Consider the following 22466-nt stretch of genomic DNA (forward strand, 5'->3'; position numbering starts at 1 on the left):
CACACCCCCACCCTGCTTCTGATCACCCTCTGTGGGCTGCACCCACTATCTAACCAGTCCCAGTGAGATGAGCTGGGTACCTCAGTTGGAAATCCAGAAATCACTTGCTTTCTGCATTGATCTCACTGAGAGCTGCAGACCGGAGCTGTCCCTATTTGGCCATCTTGCCAGCCACCAAAAAAATGTTTATTTCAAGAACCCTTCCTGCCTCAGTCATAAAGTCCCCTGTTCCAAAAGCGGCAGTGCCATCTAGTGATTGTATGAGATTACTGCACTTCTGTTTTAAATACCTCATTGCCAAAGAACATTAAAAAATAATTTCCTTGTCAGATGGGTAGATTGCAAAAATTTTTCCATTCTGTTGGTTGCCTGCTCGCTCTAATGATTGTTTCTTTGGCTGTGCAGAAACTCTTAAGTTTAATTAGATCCCATTTGTCTATTTTGGCTTTTGTTATTGCTTTTGGTGATTTAGTAATGAAGTCCTTGCCTGTAATATTCAGAATCTACAAAGAACTAATACTAAAATATACAAGAAAAAAAAAGCCCATTCAAAAGTGAGTGAAGAATATGAACAGACACTTTTCAAAAGAAGACATTTATGAGGCCAAAAACATATGAAAAAATGCTCGTCATCACTGGTCATTAGAGAAATGCAAACCAAAACCACATTGAGATACCATCTCATGCCAGTTAGAATGGCGGTCACTAAAACATCTGGAGACCACAGATGCTGGAGAGGATGTGGAGAAATAGAAACACTTTTAAATTGTTGCTGGGAGTGTAAATTAGTGCAGCCATTGTGGAAGACAGTGTGGCGATTCCTCAATGATCTAGAAATAGAAATTCCATTTGACCCAGAAATCCCATTACTGGGTATATACCCAAGGGACTATAAATTGTTCTATTATAAAGACACTTGGAAATTTTGAAAAAGGAGAAAATGGAAACTCTAGAACTAAAATCCATAGTAACTAAAATTAATTTCACAGAAGAAACAGAAGAAATAATTTTTAATCTGATAATACGTATTCTGAGCATATCCCTGCAAAACAACCAATCTAACAAGTAGACAAATCTGGAACAAACATCACAGTTGATAGCATATTAAAAACTTTCCCTTTGACATTGGGAACAAGAAAGACAAGGTATTCACTGTTATCACTTCTACTTAGCATCACTGCTCATGATGTTAACAGATACAATATGATTTTTAGGTTATAAAAATTTGAAAAGAAAAATATAGCACATATCAACCATGAATATGATTCTGTTTATAGAAAATCCAAGAAAATCTATAGATAAATATTAGAATTAATAAAGGAGTTTATAAGGATACAAATTCAATATAAAAGAATCAGGCTGGGCGTGGTGGCTCACGCCTGTAATCCCAGCACTTTGGGAGGCCGAGGCGGGTGGATCACGAGGTCAAGAAATCGAGACCATCCTGGTCAACATGGTGAAACCCCGTCTCTACTAAAAATACAAAAAATTAGCTGGGCATGGTGGCGCGTGCCTGTAATCCCAGCTACTCAGGAGGCTGAGGCAGGAGAATTGCCTGAACCCAGGAGACGGAGGTTGCGGTGAGCCGAGATCGTGCCATTGCACTCCAGCCTGGGTAACAAGAGCGAAACTCCGTCTCAAAAAAAAAAACAAAACAAAAAAACAATCAATTGTATTTCTGTTTATCAGAAACAACTCTCTCCATGGTTGGCTTTGAGAAAGCAAGGTGCCATGTTGGGAAAGTCCTTATAGGAAGAAACTGAGGGCCACCTCTGGCTGGTAGCCACCAAGAAACTCAGGCCCTCGCTGATGGCCCACGGGGGAGTGAATGCTGCCTGCAACCGTGTGAGCCTAGAAGCAGATCCTTCCCCATTCAAGCTTCAGATGAGATGGAGCCACAGCCAACACCTTCACTGCAACCTTGTGAGTGTCTGAAGCATAGCAGCCATCCAAGCCATGCCTAGACTCCTGGCATACAGAAATGGTGAGGTAACAATTGTGCATTGTTTTAAACCCCAAAGCTTAAAATAATTTGTTATTTAACAATAGAAAGCTAACACAGTATGTGTTCCATATGACGGAAAACTGGAGAACTACTAGAAAAGCTATACAAGGAGCACCTTGACCAACCAAATTTCCCCCTGTATGTCTACTGAACGTTGGACGTTTATTGTCTGGCATTGCTGGACCAAAAGGAGGCTGAATTCAGGGTAGGAGTATCTAGGCAAGGCTAAGGGAAGAAGTGCTTTATTAAAGACTCAGGAATTAATTGAAATTCTGAAAACCAGAGAGATGCTTTGACCAATCTGCTAATCAACCTCAAAATCCTTGACAATCAGGCTTCAGGCACCCAGGAAGATTGAAAAAAAAAAAAAACTGACCTGCTTAATAATAGAGTTCTACAAATATTGAGACTAAGAGGAAATAGTTAACCTCTGCCTGAACATCCAGTGATGTCCACTGGTCCCAGACACAGAAATTCCCGTTGCTTATTTAATACCTCATTCTTGCTCACTGTTAGAGAACTAAGGACTACTAGATATTTACAGCCTCCAGTAAAAGTAGAGATCAGGCCAGGACCAGTGGCTCACACCCAAATTCCAGCACTTTGGAGGCCAAGGCGGGAGGATTACTTGAGACCAGGAGTTCAAGATCAGCCTGGCCAACATGGTGAAACCTCATTTCCACTAAACATACAAAGAAATTAGCTGGGTGTGGTGTCAGGTGCCTGTAATCACAGCTACTCGGGAGGCTGAGGCAAGAGAATCGCTTGCACCTGGGAGGCAGAGGTTGCGGTGAGCCAGGATCACGCCACTGCACTCCAGCCTGAGCGACAGAGCAAGACTCTGTGTCAAAAAAAAAATGTAGAGATCAAAACAAGCACATATAAGATGAAGTTCAAATTAGAACTGATGGCAAAAGGAAAAGAAAGATTTAAAATATTCTTATAATTCACAATCTCAGGAGTGGAGAGAGAAAACACCATATCAAACAAAAAGAGTAAACTGTATGTAAAAAAAGAACATTTCACAACAAGAAATAATTCTTGAAAATTAAAGCTATAACAAAATAAATTGAGAAAAACAAATTCTATGAAATGGGTGGAGGGAAAACTTGAGAACTTTCCTAGATAAGAAAATCTAAAGAGGAAGAGATAAAAGAAAAAGTATAATGATAGAACATCAATCCAAGAGCACTAATATTTCACTAAAATGCCAGAAAAAGACATAAAGATAGGAGGAAAATTAAGAAGTAAGTATAAAAAAATTTTCTCAGAAGCTAAGGGTGTAAGTTTCCTGTTTAAAGCTTCACATTGCATGCCCAGTGGAAAGGATAAAAATAGACTTACAAGACACCTCACTGCAGAATTTCAGAATTCTAAGAATAAATTCAAGATCCTGAATGTCTCCAAATAGAAAAATTAGGCTTCAGACACAGGATCAGAAATGAAAATTGTATTTTTTTAAACAATTACGTCACCTGGCAGAAAGTGCAACTAAAATTCAGAGGAAATTTGATTACGGATCTAAACCTCTATATTCAGTCCAACTATTATACTTCAACTACATAAGGACAATTAAACTCTCTCCAGCCAAATTACTGAAAATTTTTCTCCTCTTTTTCTCTCTCCCATTTATCTTGTCTTCATTAACAAAACTCTTTTGAGCAAATTTGTGTGCTTACTGAGTTTTGACATCATTTCCTAGGGAACACTGGTCCCTCCACTTTTGTGTAAACCTCCATTTTTTTCATCTACACTTGAAGTTAATGATTTCTTTTAAGCTAATATTTTATTCTTTATTTTAGAACATACTTCCTCTTTTTGTAACTGCACAACTTCCTTTTTCTTAGCCTTCCCCAAAATGCCATTAATTATTTATTAACTGTCTGCTCTGCATCTTTGACATTTTAATGCTATTAACACTTAATCTCTTATTGTGCTGTCATCAGTGATCACCAGGGCCATTCAGAAAGATCAGACCTTGGTATCAGGAATAAACTATCCCTGAAGAGGAGGTGAGATTAGCCCATACCTAACAAAAATTAAAAACAGGTTTCAAAAGCATTAAACTTATCTCCAGGTAAGGTAAATTAATTGGTAAGGTAAATTAAAATTAAAATTTAAATGTGTATTGATGGACCACAAGTAATATCCAAATCTGCCTTAGACACAGACACATAATTTTGACACCCTGGGGTGAAGATAAATGTAATAATTGCATAGAAGTATATTTCTCTTAATGGAGGGGCTTTAATCGTCTTTAAATGAAGACAACCAACATAACATGCTTTAAACAAAGACCACGAAATCAAGGCATCTGTAAACATAAATCAAAATATCCAGCATCTAATAAGGAATTATTCAACATGCCAAGAAGCAGAAAATATAAACAATAACAAATAACTGTGTAAATTTAAAATATGTTTGCCATGAAGTGACAGAAATGGAGAAACAAGCATACAAAGATGTTAAAACAGTTTCATAATTGCATTTAGGTATTGACTATGTAAGCACATTCTTCTTTTCAAACTAAATATTAAAAAACCTACCTTTTCAAAAACTTAACTACACAAACCACTACTGAAAATGTATACATAAATAAACATGAAGCCCCTCTATTAAGAGAAATATACTTCTATGCAATTATTGCCTTTATCTTTACCTCCAGGATCTCAAAATTATGCACCTGTGTCTAAGTCAGATTTGGATATGATTTGTGGTCCACCAATACACATTTACATTTTAAGCATTTCTAACAGAGGGAAAATATAATAGGATCACCTTTGTTTAAAAATGTAACACACATAAAAGAACTGGGTAAAAACAAACTTTCATCATTTTAAATTCATTGACTAAGTCTTCACACTGTACATAACAAGCATTCATTGCCCTGATGCTGAAAAACCAGTCCTTGATAACCCAACTTGGGGATGATATTGGTGAAAATGATGAAGTAGATTTGCTCTCACCTCTTCCATTTAACACCGTGCTGGAGTTTCTTGCCAAGGCAATGAAATAAGAAATAGAGAAAACAGACTCAGATAGTAAAGGAAGAAGTGAAACTATCTTTATTTGCAGATAGCATGATATTACATATGACGTCATCCTAAAACATTCACAAAAACAATAAAAATTAGAGATAACAAACAAGTTCAGGAAGACGATAGGATACAAATCAATATAAATAATACTGCTTTTACACACTGGCAATAAACAATCCAAAAATGAAATTTTAGAAAATTTTGGCTTAAAATTACATCAAAAATAATTTTAATAATGGAAGTTTAATAACAGAAGTGTAAGACTTATACTCTGAGCAATGCAAACTGTCTTTGAAATAAATTAAGGATTATCTAAATAAAAAAGAGATTGTGAATTGAAAAAATTCATATTACTTAGTTTGCAATATTTCCAAAATTGATCTGCCGAATCCCAGATGACTTTTTTTTTGGCAGAAATGGACATGCTTATCGTAATTTTTTAACACTCTTCATGCTAGTATTTTTTTATACTTTTATGTGACTAGACCATTAGTCATATTTTTATATGAATAAAAGTCTACTTTTTAGTGAAAAATGATTTTTCTCATTCTGGAAAACTATCATAGTCTAATTATAACGTTCAGCATAGCATAACTGATTTGGTAATTCAACACATAATTACTGAGTGACTGTTGTGTTTCATACAAAACTAAGCTATGAAAATAAAAAATAATAGAATTTGATTCTTACCCTCAAAGTCTAGAGAGCATAACTGAATTATGGCATGGACTTAGAACTCAGTTATCACTCTTAAAATGTACTGTTTATGCAGCCACCTGCAGATAATAAACTCTAAACGTCAGGTTTTCATGTATCAAATGGAGATCAAAGTGTAGTAGATATTGTCTAGTCACATACAAAGTGTTAGAACAACCCAGAAAAGAGAGAGTGTCATGGCAGTCTTAAGAGACAGAGGTCAGTGCTCAAGCCCCATGTAGGGATCCCTAAATGCTGTAAAGCCAGCATCTGCCTTCTAGCTATTTGATTAACGTAAGTTAAATTTCTTGGATAAGGGATAGGGATGAGGTGACTGCAGTTTAGATTAACTCTGTAGAATGCACTTGCATAGGTATTGAGAAAACCACTTTTTACATATGCAGATTTCCAGTTAATCTACTGGTCATAAGCTAATGGATCCTACCATTTTTCATATCTGAGATTTCTGAGTTCTATGTCCTACAATGGTTTCACAGGTGGCTAGGTTCTCCTCCATTATTTCCTCTTGTATGGTTTCAGCTGCATTTTTCTCTGATTTTATTATATCAATGATCACATCTCCATCTACTCTCCATTTTCCAGGAATTAGTTGAAAATTTTCATCAACTGATAGAACCCTGAGCCTCTGTGTGTTATTGTTTTAGACTTAAAATTTTTATTCACTCAATAGAATTTTGGTGTAATTTTAAAAGAAACAGGAGACAAAAATCTATGTTTGCTATGTTGTATTCAATAGTGTTTCTGTACAACCTTAATTTTAAATTTGGGTTTTTTTTTTTCTTTTATGCCACTGTCTTGAATTATTTTAACATAGAGTTACTTCTGTTTCTTAAATATATATTTTTTAGTTCAGAAGTCCTCTGCATAATTCACGTTTTACCTCAGCTTAATGTTAGTATTATAAATCATATAAGAAAGGAAATACCTGTCAGAATTTTTAAAGTATTATCTAGATAATACAATGCATTTTGAGAGAAGGATAAAAGACATAGTACCCCTTTGTGTATTGTTCATAATAAAATTCCTTCATTTTCTTATTCTGTTTTCCAAATAGCTATTGCACTTTGGAGAAGATGCTGGAAACTCACAGAGTTTCGGCCAGAGAATGAATGCCTGAACTGAAAGAGAAAGTGGAAGTAGCTTTTTAGAAGAAAATGGTGAGATATCTTCTGTGAGATTAATAAAAGTTAAAAGCATCTCAAATTTAGGCAGAAAACTAAAGAATGAGAACCTATTGTATGGTTAGTTATTTCTTCCATATTATACAAGTATTCAAGAAATCTGTTACCTTGATTAATAAGACTGAGCACATTGGTTTTGTCATTTATTCATGGAGGAAGTCCACCACCCACTTGGGGAGCAGAAGGAAATCTGCCATCTCAATTTACTTAACTTACCAGAAGTTTCTTTGCAGAAATATGATTGTCCCTTCAGTGGAACATCATTTGTGGTCTTCTCTCTCTTTTTGCATGTAGTCTGTTCTGTCATCAAAACTGCTAGGACTTACCCGTTAGAACGCCCATCTCCACTTCAGAGATCTGGTAAGCCATGTTTAGGGTGCCTTTTAGAATTAAGATCTTACTAGTAACAACCTCTAGTAATTACTATAACCTAGTAATAACCTTTATTTCTACCCTGTGTCTCTATTTGTCATACTGAAAATAGGACACTGGATTCAAAGCAAAATTCATTGAATGTTAAGAATGAGTGAATGTTTTTTTATGAAGCAAAATGTCTGTTCATAAAATTAATTGTAACTCTGATTTTAATATGGAGAACTTTGCCTCTGTTTTCATAGCTTTCCTATTGCTTGTTTTCTCGTAATGAATGCCTATTTACACAACAACTTCTAGTCACCCCTTTCTGCTTTACAGCTTTGCTTACCCTCAATGAAGTCTATTTTTTAACATAATACGATAAATTCATCTATAGCAAGGGAAATACCTGTGGCAATTTACTCATATTGTTATTTATTCTTTTACAATATAAATAGTATAAAAATGTTAAACTAACTTAAGAAAACACGAAATGTTAGATTTAATTTTATAAAGTCTAGAATATTTCTGGAATCGGAGGAGATAGCCTATGCCTAAACTTAATGTGGTGCCTTCATCACAAAACCCCCTCAAAAATTATAGATGTTCATAGTCTGTGTATTTTCTATTCCCTGAAGTATTAGGGAACTTTCTGTGTCAGTTACACTTCCATTCTCCTCTGTCATGTAAGAATTTTTATATCATAAAGTTTATATGTGTTTTAACTAATTTAAAGTTTCTTCTTTGCACTTGCCCTTGTAGAATGAATCTGATATTTTGTTTGTCTGTATTTCAAAGGAAAGTATAACTTCTTTATATTTTCAAAAGCTTGCAGTTATCAAATGAATCTAGTGTGCGTTCTTTTCTAGTTGCAAAAGCACCTGGTTTCTTATTTTAAACCGTACCTTTCTATTTTACCCAGTAGATGCTAACCTCCTTTCTTTTCTTCCAGCTTACGCATTTTCATTTTCTACGAGATAGTGAAACATAATCTGAAAAATAGCATGGGCTAGAACTGCACTCACATTCCCCTATGCTTCAAAAATGTTATGCAGTTAGTTTATTTTCCTAGAGGTTATTTTACTCAATTTAAGCGACAAAACCAATATTTTTGATTCTGCATTCCAGGGTTTAATTGCCTTTCTGTTTATGGTTTTAAGTGTTGGTTTTAACTTCTATAAATAAAACCTTATTCCTTTCCCAGTGTAGGGATTTGGGGACAACATCGTTTAATGCTATCCCGTTCAGTCTTACAATGTTAAAAAGGAGAAAACGTAACTATATGAAGAATAAATTACCTACCTATAATCATGCTTATGACCAGAAGTCAAATATATTGTTCTTGTGCTATGTATGTGTGGTGGTAGATAAATACAACTTCTGTTCTCATGTGTCACATCATTATAGAGGAAAGGAGCTGTTGCATAGATTCGGTTTTTGTGTCTTATATATAAAGTCCTACACAATTGTTCCTGATCTCTTCTAACTTCCTACCTTTCACTAATTTTACTCTGGATATTGTCCTTCTCTTCGCTCCTAAAGGTTAACATATTCCTTATCGTTTCAGAGCTGGTATAATGCTGAATCTTTCTACCTAATCTATTAATCTTTGTGTTTCTAGCACCTCACACAGTACTAAGTGTAGAGCAGGCAATGAACAGATGCTTGATAAATAAAATAATTTATAAATGGATGAATAAATAAATGAATCTCTTTAGACGATGAATATATGCGCGCGTGTGTGTGTGTGTGTGCGTGTGTGTGTGTGTTCATTGGTTCTCCAAGATATAAACGATAGAAGAATGTCACCAGGAAGCTTAGCAGGACACCAGTGAGTGGGTGCACTTGAACTGAGAATATCTCGGAAATTTATGCTTAGCTTAAATCTTACTTCAGAGGCCTAAAAGAATGATCAATATCTTTTATGTTAGTCTTTTTTCTGAAATCTGAAATTTTATTCTCCTAAATTCAGGGGTCCATAATTTTAGTTCTTCATATTAGCAACATGTGTAGTGGCGAAGCACAATAACTCACGTCTGTAATTCCAACACTTTGGGATTGTGAGGCAGGAGGATCACTTGAGTGCATGAGTTTGGAACCAGCCTGGGCAACACAGGGAGACCTCATGCCTACAAATAATTCAGAAAACCAGAATGGTGACACATGCCCTGTAGTCACAGCTACTCAGGAGGCTGAGGCGGTAAGATTGTTTGAACCTGAGAAGTGGAGACTGCAGTGAGCCTTGATCATTCCACTGCACTCCAGCCTGGGCAACAGAACTAAAGCCTGTCAAAAATGAAAGAAAGAAAGAAGAAAGAAAGAAAAGAAAGAAAGAAAGAAAGAAAAAGAAAGAAAGAAAGAGAGAGAGAGAAAGAAAGAGAGAGAGAGAGAAAGAAAGAGAGAGAGAGAGAAAGAAAGAAAGGGGGGGAGAGAGAGAGAGAAAGAAAGAAAGAAAGAAAGGAAGGAAGGAAGGAAGAAGGGAGGGAGGGAGGGAGGGAGGGAGGGAAGGAAGGAAGGAAGGAAGGAAATGTGTAGTGATATCACCACATTCTCTGTGACTGATTTGACTCCCACAGTTTTGACTGTTTTGTCTGATGAGTGAAAATATGTAAACTTCTTTTAATGTTTTGAAAATTAACAAATTCTTATTAAAGATGTTTTAATTAATAACAATAATAATTAAGACATAAAACAATGCACTCAATAATAATCTACCAAATAAATATTCCAGTTAGTCTTGATATAGTTATGTTTCAGTATCAGCTGTTTTCAGTACTTTCTCAGTGTATTGTTCTTTTATGTCACATACGTAGTGGAAACAATGTACTGTAACCTTTTATGTACCAGAGACTGTTATTTTAAACTTTCAGCCTAAAGCTAAAAATACAACTTCTTTTATTTGGTTTATTTATCTTTGTAGTACTCAAAATGCAATGAAATAGTGTGGATACTGAAAGCAGCACTAGTCTGATTTTCAAGAGATATGAGGTTAGCTATCAGCTCTGCTCACAAGTAACTGCGTGACTGTGAACTTGAATATCCCCATTTTAACACATGGGTATTGCGCTAAAATAATCTCTAACAATTCTTTTAATTTTAAATGTATGGTTTTATGTATTTACAATTATATATCACAAAAAATGGATATAAGAGAAGAAACAGAAAGGATCAACTCAAGTAAGTGGGTGTTGTCAATAAGTTTATTAGAGAATCTTGAGGATTTCACAGTATTATATGAAAATCCAGAGACACAGACAGTGATCATAAGTAAGATCAACACTGGGGAATATATACAGTGAACCCATAAGGAAAAAATCATATTTATTCAAACCAGAGAACACACATGTATTTGTGCTTTGTGTGAAAAAAAAAAAAAAAAACATAATAAGCCGGGTCTGCATATTTCAAAGGAAAGTAACTCAGGAGCATGATAGATGAGAAAGTTTATTTGGTCCTCTCCTACCTCTTACCATCTCTAAGGAACTACCTGCTGGGTTTCCTAGTGAAATCTATCCAATTTTGTGGATTCTCACCATCATGGAATTGACGTGAACGTTGTATGTGCAATGATATTATCCTTCTGGTAATCGTAATTGTACTGAACATTCTGGGTAAGTAATTAATAATACTATTTATCTCAAAGTATTATTTTTCTCATAACTTGTTGTAACTGTTTGCTATTTAAATTGTTCCTAAATAATATGGTATGACTTCACAAAAAGTGTAAAATTTGATACACCACTAAAGAGATTTTCTATAGAATTTCACCATGTGATAAAATATGTATTACGAATTCATCTCAATGATAACGAAAATAAATGCCAAGATAAGTTATTTACGTTATGACCAAGATCATGCAGTGAATTTCCTAGTGCAGACTGGTAGTAGGATATACAGAGAAGTCTCTGAAAGCATGTTCAGAAGAAAGTAAATTAAATTACAACTTGTATTTCTGTGTATGCTTATTCATATTAGCTACTCCCAAGCATCGTCAATCTTGTGACAACAGGTGAGAAATTTGTCTAAAATGAATCAATTCAATTGAGCATTATACATTTATACTAGTGTACTTTGGATGTAACTGAACATAGCCCAATTATTCATATGGCAATTATTTTGATGTTTTGTTGAATAAATGCTTGGGTAAAGTTCTTTACAAATATCTACAGAACAAAGAGAATATACAGATGACATATATTCCAATTCAGGCTTCCAGATTAAACTAACCCCTAGAACAGGTCAATGCAGTATTTGTCTGTCACTGGATCTTAGAGAACTATGTTAGTAATTATGAATGGGATTAGCAATTACAAGTAAATAAGCAGGGCTGTAGAATTTTAGAGCTAGAAGGGACTACAGAAATCAGCTGAGTCTAGTGTAGATGACCAAGCGGAAGCCCAGAGAGATAAGTGGTTTAACTGCTTTAATGTAACTAGTCATTGGCCTAATTAGGGTTATAAAATGGGAGGTGGGGAACAAAAATAATTAGCATTAAAAACCCCATTATATTTCTTTTTATTATGTTAAGGCAATAGATTTTGTTGTTACTAAAATCATAGTTTTTTAGTAAAATAGATTTTTTTGCTACTAAAGTTGATGTGTCACTAATAGATTTCAAAAATAAAATGTCTTCTTAAAAAGTTTTTCTAGAAGGCAACAATGCTTATGGATGCCCTAGAGACCTAGGACCTGTTTTCAAATCCCAGCTCCATCACTAATACAATTCTTGCATTGGATATAATATGTTATGATTTATATATGTTGAAGGATTAAAAGTATTATGTATCAACGTAAGAATTAGAGATTATATATTTAATACATTAAATGAATTCAATATATTGTGAATATGGTATCCTGTGTTAATGCCTGGACATGGCAAGCACAATTAAATATTTACTTTTATTACTTTCAGGTATGTTTATGTGGTTTTTATGTGGTCAATACTAATAACCTAATATATACTGTTGTGAGACTGTAAATTATCAAAGATAGTTTCATCTAAATGGCCAGCAGAAAGAAAAATATTTTCTTCATTGCAGAAAAAATTACTCTGGGCTGACTCTATCTCATACATGCAGCATTTATATGCAGAATCTCACAGGAACAAATCATTAACCGAAACTAAAACATACCAAACATCACGCAGGTGACACCTGATGTAATTAGTAGGAACTCACTAAACACAAACTATCTAAATGTGAGTCATATCCAGAACTGGTCATTTTGTGCATATTAAAGTAATTAAGACAGGTCCAGGGAAAGATTCAAGTGCTTATTCCTCTGGTCATATTTTTTCCAATTCTCTTAAAGTTAACATTTGCTAAGGTTAATAAAAGTGCAAAGGAGACTCTAAACCTTGGAAAAAGTAGTGATGTCTTTCTCTTAAATTTTTAGTCATTTAACTGTTTATATGGAGTTTCCGTATTATTGGACTTCATGGAATAACTACAACCTAATGGTTTGGTGATTTGTATCTAGCTAGAAAAACATGTTTCTTCTTTCATTAGTTGTCGGTTCAACACTGTGCGACACACATTATCCAATTTAATATTGGATAATGAACCAAAGAGAAAAACTGTACTGGGGAAAATAAATCTGGAAAAATCACCTCAGTAGGTAATATTATTTTGTATTGCCAAATTCCTGAGTAACCAAGCATGAACAGTAGTCTTGATTTTCTTTGAAGATATCTGAATAGAGGAGAAACCTCTATCACGATAGAGGGATGATTTCAATCACTGCTTTTCATGGACTCGTTTTAATTATGATAAAAATATTAATATATAAAGGACCAAGGCAAAATGAGACAAATGATCTTATACAATGAGTTTTAAATGAATTTAAAAGTATTTCATTGAAATAATTGTATTTTATTCTTTATTGGGGTATGCACAAGTACAGGTTGGGGTTTAAATTTCTTTCCTCTTAAAATTCGTGTTCATTGAAGACAGTTTTTCAATTTTTTAATGTTATTACATATTAAAACATTTAAATTGTGATTTTGTTAGTCTTTCTTTTGCTATCTCATGTGAATGTATTTGCATACTTTTAAATGTCATTAGATGGCCTTTATATTTTCTTAGATTATTTGATTTTAATTTTTTAATTTACATTTTAATTCTGTACTGAAACATTACATCTTTTTATAACATCCTGAAACAATTCTATTAGAATGACTAATTCACTATGGCTAAATTATTAACTAGCCCCCCCCCACTACAATCTAAAAACTATCTCATATAACATAATATTTTTCTTAACTTTGTGAGATACGGTATCCCCAAAGCAAAAGCACTTTCTTATAGTCCTTATACCTGCAACACAGGAAGATAATAAATAAAGCTCTGGCTTTAAATGCTTCCAGATCTGTTTTCTTATCCTCATTCTATTGTTACAAATGTATAAGGCACCTCTCCTAATGTTCTACTTTCAATTCATTAGGAAAGTACACCAAATCTAAATGTGTTTGATCTTAAAAAAGCAAAATAGACTTAAAATATGTAAAGTAAAACTTAGTTGAGCTATTCAACCATCATTCCAAATTCTTTCTCTACTTTCTCTTTATTTTCTTTCTGGGACTCAAATTAGACGTGCAGTGTGGGCCTTTGCTTTCTATCCTCTGTTTCACCTAACTTCACATCTTGTCCTTGCAGTTTGTGCTGAATTCTTAGCAATATTTTCAGATATACCTTTCTATTCACAAATTATCCCTTTTCCTGTGTCTAATCTGCTCTCATTCACTGAGTTTCTAATTTCAACGATAACAGTTTTTGTTTCTAAGGATATATTTTCAAACTTATTAGCTTTTGGTGGGTTTTTTTGCTGTGTGATCAGTTTTTATTTCTTCTTTTATTTCTTAAAATCATCTAAATATTATTATTTATAATACATAGGATTATTTAAACATCTAAAGTCCTTGGTGACCAAATTCATTCTTCATATTTCCTGTTGATATGTTGGCTTGTTTCCTGAAGTATTTGACATTTTTTTTTAATTTGGTTGAGCTCCATTAATGGGATTCATAAGGAAAACTTAAAGATGATTTCTTCCAGAGATTAATTGCATTGTCATCTGTAAGAAGGCAGGGTGTAGCTAATGATTTGGATGTCTGGAGGCCCTTTTCAAGCTTTCAGGCTGATGAAAGTCTCAGATTTCTTCTATCAACTTCCAGTAAACCCAGAGCTTGGCCTTAGAATCCCAGCACCAATATATAGGTTATTACCCTGAAGGGACACTTTGCCTTTGAACTCATTTACCCAAATGTTGCTCCCCGTTCTGCTTCTAGCTAAGTGCCTTCCTTTAGCGATTTCCTCATTTCTTACAAGAAAAGCAATATGTTTAACCTGATTATTACAGGCTATAATTGTCTTGTAGTGAAAACATTTTCAAATAACAGTGTGCTTTTTCCCAAAGTTATTTCTTTGCATGCCCTAACTTAATATTTTTATGCCTTGAAGTTCCTCAGCTATACAAATCCAGGTTGCTATTTGATAGACTATAAATAAACTATTATTTATTTATCTTGTTTTACTTTAGAAATCTATTTTTTATATCTATGTTATAAAAATGGTTGTGAAACACTGCTTCAAGCTATCTGGACTATCAGAGAAATGAAAATGTAGTGTTTTTTTAATAGTTTTTATTAAATATGTCCTAAAATATTTCAGCTACATAGCTGCTCTACCTTTCACAATAACTGTACACTTATTCAGAAAGAGTTTGATTTAGGTGCATTACATCAGTCTAAGAAAGAACTTTGTAAACTGGGCAACAGTATGAACATAATTTGTAAGCAAGACCAAAGGTCTTTTGAAGCTATGTTGCTTACCTTTCACTTTTATGTTTATCTAGATGTTTGCCATTTTTGACGCTCTTCTTCCCTGAATATTTATCACTTGGAAACATTACCCAACAGCCTGAAAAACTTCCTTTAACATTAGCTATAGTGACTATCTGCTGTCAAGGGATTCTTTTGGTTGACTGAAAATGCCTTAAATTTCCCACAATCTTTGGAATATTTTTCACTGGATATCAAATACTTTGTGGACAGTTACTATTTCTTTTGACAATTTAAAGATTTTTTTACTGTATTCTAGCCCCCATGGTTTATAATGAGTATGAGGAATTTTTGCATAATTGTTTTCCTGCAGGTAATGCACAAAAACTGCTTTCAAGATTTTTATCTTTGACTTTTAAGGAGTTTGGCTATTTTATTCATACATACAAATTTCTTTGTATTTACCTTGCTTAGGGTTTGCTGATTTTCTTGAAAGTGTAAATTTATGGATTTAAACAATTTGGAAAAAAATGCAATCATTATATCTTCAATTTGTTTGGCCTTATTCTTTCTCTTCTCTTGAGTTTTGGGACTTCAATTCTATGCATGTCATATGTTTTAATAATACTCCACAAGTCCTTGAAGCTCTGAAGGTTTTCCAACATTTTTCTTCATATTGGACAATTTCAAGTCCACTAACTTGTTTTTCTGTTAAATCCTTGCTTTTAAGTATACCCAGTAATGGTTTTTATACAAAATATTTTACTTTATTTCTCAGTTCTAAATTTCATTTGGCTCTTTTTTTCCTACTGCCCTTCTTTGCTGAGGCATCCTATTTTTTTCATTGTTTGCAAGCATGTTTTCTATCACGTCATTAAGCACCGTTTTAACAGGTGCTTTAAAATATTTTCCTGATACTTCCAACTTCTGCATCATCCTTATATTGGGCTGCATTGATGGCTCTTTCCTTTAGATTTGGTCATATTTTTCTGGTTTTTCATGTAAGTCACTTGAGATTATACAGCATACATTGTAAAAGTTATATTGAGAAGTCTCTCTTTTCTCATATATTTCTCCAAAAAAGTGTTGTCTGTCTGTCTTTCTTTCTTTCTTTCTTTCTTTTTCTTTCTTTCTTCCTTTTTCTTCTTTTTCTCTCTCTCTCTCTTTTTTTTTTATGGAGTTGCTCTGTCACCCAGGCTGAAGTGCAGTGTCATGATCTTGGCTCACTTCAACCTTTACCTCCCAGGCTCAAGCAAGTTTCATGTGTCAGCCTCCTGAGTAGCTGGGGTTACAGGTGTGCACCACCATGACCAGCTAATTTTTTGTATTTTTGATGGGATTTTGCCATGTTGGCCAGATTGGTCTCAAACTGGCCTCAAGCAATCTGCTCCCCTCAGCCTTCCAAAGCGTTGGGATTACAGACGCGAGCCACTGCACTCGGCCAGTTTTCCTTCCTTAGCAAGCAGCTGGTGTAGTTGGACTTAAATTTAAATCTCTATTTTTGGGGCAGCAGGTCAAACCTCAGTCCAATTCTCTCATTCTTACCGTAACCTGGCTTGTGCTTGCATCAGTCAGAGATTTAGGGGAAAAAATTATACACAGAAGTTAAGAGCATCTCCTCCATGTTTTTGATTTTATAGAATTGATTCTTCATTTTCAGCATCGGTGGTTCCTCCTAACTCTATTCTCCATTATTGGGGCACAGTGGCTTATGCCTATAATCCCAGCACTTTGGGAGGCAGATCACAAGGTCAGGAGATGGAGACCATTCTGACTAACATGGTGAAACTCTGCCTGTACTAAAATACAAAAAAATAGCTAGGTGTGGTGGCAGACACCTGTAGCCCCAGCTACTCTGGGGTAGGCTGATGCAGGAGAATCACTTCAACCCGGGAGGCAGAGGTTGCAGTGAGTCGAGATCATGCTACTATACTCCAGTCTGGTGACAGAGCGAGACTCTGTCTCAAAAAAAAAAAAAAAAAGGCTGCAGGTTTTTTATTGACATTTTACTCACTCTACATAGGACTAAGATTGGCCTAAGGCTAACGATTGTAAAAATGATTAACTTTTGCCCTGCCATACCTTCTTTGAAGTGTCATCTCCCCTCCAGGATCTGTCTGGCTTTGTTTACTCTTCAATGGCTTCAGGTCATGTGTGTGTCTGTGTATGTAACGAATATTTATTTACAGGAATACTAAATTATTGGTATATCTAGAATACCCTGTATCCTCATCTAAATTTGCTGGGAAATATTATAAATTATGAAGGCAGTAAGAGTACATTTTTAGATGTCAAGATCCTTTTGTATGATTGTAGAGATGAACATATTTGATTTTGGGGTACCATCTACAGCACAAATATTGCTTATGAATGACTACTCTAGTGTCATATAAACTCCCTAAATTTCTGATGTGTTAGTGGACAACTAAAATTTTTAATTTCTATTTTCCCTTTAAAGTTTTTAGTTCCTTGAGGCTTGGATGTTCATTGTTTTATCCTTGTTTCTGGTGCATTTCCTGGCTGATAGAACACATGATATATTTTTAAAAGAATAAATTAAATGAAAAAAGGATGAATGAGTGAATGAATATACACATGATTTCAATTCATCTTTTTTTTTTCCAAATCTACCCTGGAACAAAGAACATACTTTTTTCAAAGAAAGTTTTGCACATAATATAACCCAATTTAAGACCCTTCAATTAGCATACGTTATTAGGATACAGTTCCACATTTGTTTAATTGCTTATTTTTCTTTCTCCCAGTTTCTTTCAACTTTTCTACTGTTCAAAAATTATGTCCCGCCAAAGACTGGAAGGTGCATAAGGGAAAATGTTACTGGATTGCTGAAACTAAGAAATCTTGGAACAAAAGTCAAAATGACTGTGCCATGAAAAATTCATATCTCATGATGATACAAGACATTACTGCTATGGTGAGATTTAACATTTAGAGATTACAGCAGTCCCCATATTTGCAGCGAATTTTTTGTGCTACAAATCTGGCAAATGTCCGTGTGGAAAAAAAGTTTTAACTTCATGTGCTATTAACTATACGAATATTAGTTAAATAAATTGTTGAATTACACGATTACTTTTGAGGTTTTTTTTGGCGGGGCAAGAGGAGGGGAAATTCATTTTATGTTCTATACCGAGTTCTTCTCTCCAAGTGACCCTGGCTTCTTAGCAGATTCCATTGCAAAATTTAAGAGACTGAGTATATGATTTCAGCACCTATGTTTATTGCAATGCTCATGAAGGCTTTAGCCAGATATCATGGCCGCTGAAATTAAGGATGAAGTTCTCAGAAAGAGAATGCAGAACAGAGCTCTTACTTAGATTTAGTATTTTCAGAGGAGAGCTAACATTTAGCTAATTCTGGCTTAATTTAAATTAAACTTTTGCTGAATGAAGGTTGGACAGTACTTTAAACCTTCTCAGTGGTAAGGTCAATATACATGTTAAATTAGAAATATCAAATAAGGGTTCTCAGCATGGGACTCAGTATGTTAGAATCACGATCTATGTCAATAGCTCAGTTTCTGCAAACCCTATGACTAGCAGTGCTTTACAACCCTGGTTGAACATCAACCATCTGAAAGAACTTAGAAAAAGGCAGCTGCTGAGACATCTGAGGGGAAAAGTCCCTCCTGAGTTTCACAGAAATCCACAATAAGAAAAACTGAAAGAGAAGTAAACTATTAATATCTTCAGTGAAACTAGTGGTACCCCAAATATCAAACTGTAAGACTCTCTCAGGTGCAGCAAAATATGAACCAAATCAATAATGGAATTAGAAAATTAGAAATTAATAAGTGACCTTTGTTCTTCTGGAGCTCAATTTTAAAGAACAAGAAAGAGGAAGCAGGGAGTAACACAAAAGAATTTAAAAAGAACGTTCTGAAAGGAATTAACAATAAATAACAACACGGAGCAATTGTGCAATGAATGACTTCACTAAGAATCTCATGTATCTCCTGCTTACAATCAAAGGGAAAAATGTGAAAAGGCAGAAAAACATGTCTCTCAGCAAATAATAAACCAGATTTAGGAGAACGGTGGTCTAAAACAACATGGCGTGACAGAAGCTTACTTCCTCCAGTTTAGGCTTTACCTCTTCACATTATCCCTAAATAATGTATGAGTCAGACACAATAGCTCCCTTTCAAGAATAAAGAAGAACCTAAAAAGAGAATTAGTATATGATTTATGCATAAGCATGTCCATTTCTAAACATCTCCCAAAAAAGAAAAGTAAAAAACAGATAAAATATGTTACAGAAGAACATTTACTCCAAGAAATGTAAAATCATTTTCAAGCAATTATTCTCAAGTTCTCAAGTAAAGTAAAGTTAAAATGGCAAAAAAAAAAAAAAAAAAGGATTTTTAGTCCATCTAGGTATCCAAGTGTCATCATATGGCAAATAAAATAAAGAAAGATAAAGGAAAAAGGAGAAGGAGGGGCAGGGAAAGAGGCATAAAAAGAAGCAAGGGAGATATACAGCTTTCATTTCCATGTTGCAGATGCCTCAAAGAAATGCCGCTACCACTTTTATAATGGAAAATAGTCAAATTAACTTCTCAACATCTTTCAAATCCACTGAAGAATGAACTTTGTAGAGCAACCAGCTGGCCAAAATCTATGGTGACAGGAACATGTGGGAGAGAGGAGACCCAGCCTCACTTATTTAGGGTAATCAAATCCAACACCAGATACCATTCAGAATTCAGCCTGAATCACTGAAAGACGGATTAGGGCTGAGTGTATGGTGGCACTGAGTGTGAAGCTCCTGGGGTGTGCAGAAATTAGGGAACCCCACCACCTCTCCCAGACTATTTCTCTAAACTCCACCAGCTTCTCACAGAAATGATTGGGAAGAAGTAGAAATTCTTCGTGTCCATTGTGATGCAGACCTGGGGGGCAGAAAACAGGGATAATACAGAGGGCGCATGAAATTCCAGAGAGCACCTCTCCCCTATCTGCTGTCTACACAATGGAACAAGTGTGTGTGCTGGGACGAAGGACAACAACCATTACTGCCCTTAGGGAACTGGGAAACATCATTGCACGTGGGAGAAGGAAGCAGAAACACAAAATACACTCCTGTGAGAGGGGCAGGAATACACACTGGGCCAACAGAGACCTGAGAAGGCCAAGCACGAAGATTACGGCACTCACTCAGTGCCTAAGACTGAGTCAGAGTGAGAACAGCAATCACCCTGTCCACTCACTGTCTTGCACTACCGAGATAACATTTTCAGAAAAGAAGCAAAAGAGAATGCTGGTGGAAGAGAAACAGGAGAGGAATAAGAATGTGCAAAGTAATCCTCTCCAAGGCACTGTGCAAACAGAAACTCAAATGCTCAGGATGAGGAAGACATTCTTCTGTCAAACAAATCTCCATATTCAACACCAGCTATCATTACAGGAATTTAAAGTGTGTGAAACAGTGAGGATAATCACAGCGAGAACAAATCACGAACCCAAACCAACTCTTTTTTGGTTGTATTTTTAGAGACAGGATCTCACTCTGTCTCACCCCGGCTGACTGCAGTGATGTGATTACAGTTCACTTGAACTCCTGGGCTCAAGGAATCCACCCCTCCCGGTCTCTGGAAGGGCCTGCACCGCTGCACTGCTTAATTATTTACTTAAGAGATGGTCATCTTGCTATGTTGCACAGGGTGTTCTCAAACTCCTGGTCTCAAGCATTCCTCCCATGGCAGCCTCATGAACAGTTGCTATGACAGGCGTGAGCCACAACACCTGGCTCCCACTCTTAATGATTAAGTCAAACCCCACATTAAAGACCCAGGAGAAGGACCTGTGTGCTCATTTCCAAGTACGAAAGCATTTTAACTCAATTTTCACTGTCCTAGACAAGATGAAGCTGTACAACTTTCAACAAACAAGTAAGAGGTATATGAAAGGACACACACACAAAAACCGACACACTCCTGGGAATAAAGAGGGATACTGCATAAAAATAAAGGAGTTGTATACTAGGGCTGTTTCAGTAAAGTATCACAGAGTAGGGAGCTTAAGCAACAGAATTTTATTTTTCACAATTCTAAAGCCTAGAAGTTCAAGATCAAGGTGTTGGCAGGTTTGGTTTCTTCTGAGGCATCCTTCCTTGGTTTTCAGATGACTGCCTTTTTGCTGTACCTCCACATGGCATTTCTTCAATGTGTGTACATCTCTGATGTCTCTGTGTGTCCAAATTTCTTCTTCTTACAAGGACATTGTCAGATTGGATTAGGGCCCACCCCAATGGCCTCATTGTAAGTTAATTACATCTTTAAAGGTTGTGTCTCCAAATACAGTCACATTCTGAGATACTGGGTTAGGACTTCAACAAATGAATTTTGGAGTAGTACTATTCAGCCAATAGTATTACACTCTCTGGGCCCCACAGTTCTTAACAAGGGTCAATTATAAATGTGTATGAACCAAGGCAAAGAATGACAGAACTAAAAGGGAAAATGGACAAATTCAGAGTTGCAGCTGGACATGTAAACACCTCTTTAAGTAACTAAACTAATAGACAAAAAAAAAAAAGATAGGAAACAGAAGAACTAAACAACACTATTGACCAACCGGATGTAATTGACATTATAGGAATCTCTATCCAACAACAGGGAATATGCATTATTTTCAAGTGCACATGAAACTTGCATGTGGAGATCATATTTGGAGACATAAAAACTGCAAATATTTACAAATATAGGTATCATACAAATGTACATCTCAAAACATAAAATTAAACTTGAAATTAATAAAAGAAAGATACTTGGAAAATTCCTAAATATTTATAAATTAAACAGACTTTTAAATAATGTATAGGCCAGAGAGGAAGAATCAGGGGAAATTTTTTAAATGTGTTCTGAGTTGAATAAAAATAACAATATAGCACATCAAAACTAATGGATTTTAGCTTAGGCAGAGTTTAGAGGGAAATGTATAATATTGAATGCTTGTATGTGAAAAAGAGATAATGTAGAATTTATAATCCAAGCATCTACTTGAAAAACACACACACACACACACACAAACAGAAAAAGAAGAGCAAGCTAAACCCAAAGCAAGCAGAATGGAAGACTTAAACGATTCAATTTCACGCCTTACTATAAAGCTAAGTTTGTTAAGCTGGGGTAGAATTGTCAACGAAGAGATATACAGATGAGTGAAACTGAAAAAAGAGGCTCAAAATAGACCCAGGCAAATATCGTCGACTGGTTGTTTTTAACACAGTGCAAAGGTCATTCAGTGGAGGAAAGCCATGAACTCTTTTGTCTGCCTAATTACCATTTTCCAACAAACAGCTATAGCACTTAGTATGCTAAGTGAATTCAGCTACAGCTGACTGAGAAGGAAACTGTAGCTTAAACAAGATAA

At 35.1% G+C, this 22466-nt stretch overlaps 1 protein-coding gene across 1 annotated transcript; it reads left to right on the top strand.

Annotated features, from left to right (window-relative positions):
* Positions 1-5253: 5253 nt before the first annotated feature.
* Positions 5254-22101, top strand: CLECL1 (C-type lectin like 1). The gene is given in 4 exon segments (XM_032271893.1): positions 5254-7154; positions 7157-7301; positions 17838-18007; positions 21216-22101. Coding segments are annotated over 4 exon segments (627 nt in total). The 5' UTR covers positions 5254-6983; the 3' UTR covers positions 21357-22101.
* The last annotated feature ends 365 nt before the right edge of the window (positions 22102-22466 follow it).

The sequence above is a fragment of the Sapajus apella genome, unplaced genomic scaffold (assembly GCF_009761245.1).
Source record: "Sapajus apella isolate SASKATOON/1434 unplaced genomic scaffold, GSC_monkey_1.0 scaffold259, whole genome shotgun sequence".
NCBI lineage: Eukaryota > Metazoa > Chordata > Mammalia > Primates > Cebidae > Sapajus > Sapajus apella.